A 5,056-nucleotide genomic window follows, 5' to 3' on the forward strand; every position below is an offset into this window, starting at 1 on the left:
CCAGCTAAGAAACAAGGTAAAGTTTTTACGGTGGCCTCAAGAAGGCAATATTTTTAGTGTGTGTGTGTGTGTGTGTGTGTGTGACATCAAAGTTCGAGAAAAACATTTTGCAAAACATACAAAATTTCCTTTGGGTAGATTCAAAGAAGAAATTTTACAAAATAATCGGTATTTTTTGTAATTTTACTCTATTTTTATAAAAGAATTCGAAGATTGGTGTGTGTGTGTGTGTGAGTGAGAGAGAGAGAGAGAGAGAGAGAGAGAGTGAGTGAGTGAGAGGGGGGGGGGGGGGGGGGGGGGGGGGGGGGGGGGGGGCGTGGGTAGTATTGTAAAAAATTACTGTTGTAATCACCCCAATTGTGTGTGTGCCGTCCCCAGTCGTAAGCATGGATGCTATCCACGCAACAGAGATCTATTTGGGCTCTTCCTAGTCCCGTCTCTCCGTAGGTTGTTGATTCAATTGTCTGCTGCCAGCATGCCTGCTACACCTCGGGTGGTGGTGGTGGGTTCAGGCATGGCGGGCTTGGCCGCAGCCCATCGTCTCAATCAGGTATGTCGCCATGCCTTGGACCTCACAATTTTGGAGGGCAGCAATCGCATTGGTGGGCGAATTCAGACAGCCTCCCTTGGTGGCGACCAGGTGGAGCTTGGTGCTACCCTCATCCATGGTATCAATGGCAGCCCCATCTACGACATCGCTCAGCGCATTGGTGCCCTTTCTGTCGACACTCCTCACGAGAACTATGAAAATAGGTTTGAAAACCCTATCTTCTGTGCAGAGGGAACCCGCCTCCCTGTCGACCCTCGCCTTCTCTACCCTGCGATTGATCTCTTGAGATCCTCTATGGCCCTTGTCAAAGGCAAAGTTGCTGGGCAGTCTCTATCTCACAACGGTGGGAGTGTTGGTGCTTTTCTGCGGCAGAGACTTCACACACTTTTGTTGGAACAAGCATTTATGGCTGAGGATCGTCAAAGCGTTCAAGATGTGGCCAGTAAGAGGAGAGAATTAAGCACAGAACATGGTGAAAATTTGGCCTCCTTATGTGAAAATGTATGTGACTCTCCAGGGCAGAGAAGGGAGGCAGATATTTCAAACGTGCAGAGGAGTACAATGTGTAACATTTATACACAAGGTGAAGATTTAACTGCTCAATCGCAAGAAGATGAGGGAAGCACATGGCCTTTAAGAGGCAGTGGTGAAAAGGAAGGTGAAACATGTGATCTGTGGAACCCTCTTCTTTTACAAGAGTCTGTGTTTTTTGCGCTAGAAGCCCTCGAGCGAAGCGTGACTGCTTGTAATTCATTGGATGATCTGGACCTCGTGTCTTTCAAAGAATATACTGAGTTTCCCGGGCCCCATGTAACAATTGGCAAAGGATATGTCAGTGTATTGAAAGAACTGGAGAGCAATTTGCCTGCTGGTACGGTTAAATTTGAAAAGAAGGTGCAAAAGATTTTTTGGAATCATTCACATTTGACTGCATGTGCTCCTGTGGTTTTACATTGCGAAGATGGCTCTATCGTAGAAGCCGACCATGTAATACTCACCATGTCCCTTGGTGTTTTAAAAGCTGGAGTGTCTAACAGTGCAAAACAAGACTCGTCTCTCGTTTGTAGGTCTGCTATGGACTTGAAAGGGTGGAAGGCTATTAGAGAGGCACCGGCTATTGAGCTTTTTGAGCCGTTTTTACCTCCCTGGAAGATGAATGCTATCTCTCGCTTGGGCTTTGGAGTTGTCAATAAGCTTTTTCTCCTTTTGGATCCAGCTGCTGACAAGCGCTTGCTCACCGAGATTGCTTTCCTGCATCACAAAAGCTCAGAGAATGTGCCAAGTTGGTTAAAGAAAACCTTCTACATGTTTCCAATCTACAGAGGATCCAATGTTGTTTTGCTTTGGCTGTCTGGGGACGAGGCTTTACAAATGGAGAGTTTATCTGACGAGGAGGTCCTTGATGGAGTTGCACAATTGTTAGCCAGTTTTCAGCTAGCTAAGGATGAAAGTAGAGAGTCAAATAGAAACGACTTGCATGCACAAAAAGCAGGTACGTCACAGGAATTAAAGCAGAGGCTAAGAGGCATGTTCAAAGGGGTGCTGAGGAGCAAGTGGGCAACAAATCCTTTATTGCAGGGGTCCTACTCCTTTGTTGCTGTAGGCTCAAGTGGTAGGGACATCGACGATTTGGCAAAGCCCTTGCCTGAAATGAGCGAAATTGGAGAAGCTTGTACGCGGGAAGAAGGCAATGTGTCTGACCCCCAGGCAGAAAGCAGTTCTGATCGTACTGCTATGTTTGCTCCACTGCAACTGCTCTTTGCTGGTGAAGCTACTCACAGGAGCTTTTACTCAACCACTCATGGTGCATATTTAAGCGGGGTTCGTGAAGCAGATCGGCTCTTGGATTATTTCAAGAAAGGTTCTCAGTCAAGCTGATCTATGGTATGTGTTGCTCACTTGTTTGAGATCTTTTCTTTGTATGAACTCGTTATTGGGAACGTGAATTGTGAAGATCCAGGAAACTGATGGTGCTGAATGCCCAAAGAGCATTGAGGCACGAAATAAAGTAGCGCGTAATGGTTGAAGGATAATGGTGAAGACAAGTTTTCAACAGAACATTACGCTGATAAGGTATCGATGACATTCTGGTTGGTGATTTCTCTCATTCCCATCTCAAACATGTACCTTCCAGTCCCAAGGCCATTCATGGTTGTGAGCGTTAGAAAGAAAGGCAGTGTGGATGTTGAATGATTAAAAGGCCATTCATGGTTGTGAGCATTTAAAGAAAGAAAGGCAGTGTGGATGTTGAATGATTACACACACACACACACACACAGATTTCATTATCCTCCTTGAAGGAATATATCATGTGGAGTTGATAAGTGACTCTTGATGCTCAAGAATTATGGATATGAGCGTTGCAGTTGGGAGTGGCATGTACAAGGAGAGCTCATAGCTGCAAATGTGGGGAAAGCAAGCTCTAATATGATCAAAAGCTGAGCACTGAAGTAGGGTGTGATACTCAGACTCATGAACTTGTTGGGGGTGCAAAGTGCAAAGTCAATGAGACTCTACGCTGGTGTGTGTGTGTGAGAGAGAGAGAGAGAGAGAGAGAGAGAGAGGATGAGGATAATGATGCTTTCATATTTTTTTCATTATTTGTGTCATCTTGTTTCGGTCAGCAAGCACTTCTATACAGCAGAATGTTTTCAATGTAATTATAGCTGAAGCATCAAAGTTTCAAGGCTGCACTCACACATGTAAATCACTATTATGTCAGTGCTAATAGCCAATCAGAGCATCCCCGGTGGCTTGAAAGTCTTCTTTTTGGCTCACTGCCTTTGCTGCAATCATCATGAGGCAGTTAGCATTGATGGTAATCTGCTGTCAAATACCAATTATGCATAGTATATAAGGCCGGATTCAGACGAGCCTGGCGGAAGGATACTTGCGTGTCAGCTACTGCCGTGCTTGTTGTTCACAGGAAGCGAGACAGAATGTTATGCATAAGCAAAGTGCAGTGAAGGAACCAATGGGCGATGGTGTAGTGGTTTGCCATCGTTATCGGACCTTGCGATCTGTGTTCAACCTTTGTGCTCTGCATCTGGCGCTGAAAAGTGCCGGGCAAAGCTAGTTTACCGATTTGGTGGGTCCGGAGAGATTTCCTTTTTTTTTCGCCCAATGAAAAACCTCCAACATGGCTCGAAAGCCTTCCGCCACCTTGTCTGAATCCGGCCTAAAGTTGAAAGCAGTGTCCGGGAAAGTTATTTTCCATACATGGTTAGACTTGCTCTCCACAGGATTTTGCGTATTTGCAGGATTTTTTGAACTATTTTCGTGTATTTTATACCAATGTTTCTTCCTTTTACCTTGGGTTGAGACTGCCTAATCTAGATTTTCAACCAGCTCTAGACTAAGCTGAGGAGAAAACGAATTCTTGTGTCGCTCGAAGGCTAAGCCAATGCTTGAGCAACGCTTTTACTCTTTGAACCATGAAGAACTATCCTAATAGCAAGGGAAGCTTCTATATACCAAAGCCTTTCTTGGAGTTTAATTACTTCTTTTCATGATTCGTGAGTACTTGCAAGATGTGTTTACGAGTCAAAACGTTCCAATTTAGACCAAAGAGGGTTGGTGACAACGGATATCCTTGTTTAACCCTAATAGTGCTTGCTAAAATATTTGAATTTTCTCTTCCTATACGTAATTGACATATCACCATCTCATAGATTCGAAAAACCACAATCATAAACTCACTTGGCACTTGGAGTTATTTCATCTTTCTCCACAAATTGTTATGTTGAATCATATCACAGGCCTTCTTAAAGTCCATGTAGCAATAGTACAATCGCTCGTCTTTCAACCTCTTTTCCTCCATGAGAACACGAAGAGTGACAAGCTGATCAATGATGCTATGGCGTTGATGAAAAATCGCTTCCTTTTGCACGCTTGTCAATCTCTTCAGTTCAATCACTCAATTTCATCTTCATTATGCACCCAAACAACTTTGCCATAAGAGATCCAATCATTATACTTTGGCAGTTATTTACATTCTTTACATCGTCTCCTTTATGGAAAGGCTTGATCCAATCAGTACTCCAATCATAAGGCATACCATGTTGAAGTGCAATGTTAAACATATCATACATCTACTCATGTGCAAAAGCTCCCGTCCATTTAATCATCTCCGGTTTGATACCTTGAAGATTTTTCGCATTGCGAGTGAAACTTTTCGAGCCTATCACATACATCCTCAATAGTAAAAAAAGAGGGAATACATGAAAGAACCATAAAATGACATTTTTTCAGTATTTGGTTGCTCACATAGTTGCCTACAATGTGTGTAACATCTGCAAGATTCAAGTTAGCAAAACTCTCAACTCGCTTGCCCCTCTCAAGTTATTCTAAGATCTTTCACATGCATGTGTCTTTTTTTGAACTTGAAAAAATTGATGCTTTACTTTTTACTTCCTCCTCTTCTTTTGAATCAATGCCTTGTATGTATGCAAATGATTTTGATAGTTGTCTTTGTCCATAGTTGCATCAAGCTTTATCAAGAACTTT

The 5,056-nt window shown here is 43.3% G+C and overlaps 1 protein-coding gene across 2 annotated transcripts; it reads left to right on the top strand.

Annotated features, from left to right (window-relative positions):
• The first annotated feature begins 366 nt into the window (after positions 1–366).
• Positions 367–3,313, top strand: LOC147425647 (putative polyamine oxidase 5). Of its 2 annotated transcripts, none has more exons than XM_086499934.1 (2): positions 367–2,434; positions 2,505–3,313. In XM_086499934.1, the coding sequence occupies exon 1, from the start codon at positions 476–478 to the stop codon at positions 2,426–2,428; it is 1,953 nt and encodes a 650-aa protein (XP_086356060.1). In that variant the 5' UTR covers positions 367–475; the 3' UTR covers positions 2,429–2,434; positions 2,505–3,313. The 2 variants fall into 2 exon arrangements, with proteins under 2 accessions (XP_086356060.1, XP_086356061.1); XM_086499935.1 differs by having other exon boundaries at positions 2,511–3,313.
• Positions 3,314–5,056: the final 1,743 nt, after the last annotated feature.

The sequence above is a fragment of the Adiantum capillus-veneris genome, chromosome 25 (genome assembly GCF_014529385.1).
Source record: "Adiantum capillus-veneris isolate H3 chromosome 25, ASM1452938v2, whole genome shotgun sequence".
Lineage (NCBI taxonomy): Eukaryota > Viridiplantae > Streptophyta > Polypodiopsida > Polypodiales > Pteridaceae > Adiantum > Adiantum capillus-veneris.

Coding starts and splice junctions, on each gene's coding strand:
- LOC147425647 (XM_086499934.1), top strand. CDS start 476: ATGCCTGCTACACCTCGGGTGGTGGTGGTGGGTTCAGGCATGGCGGGC.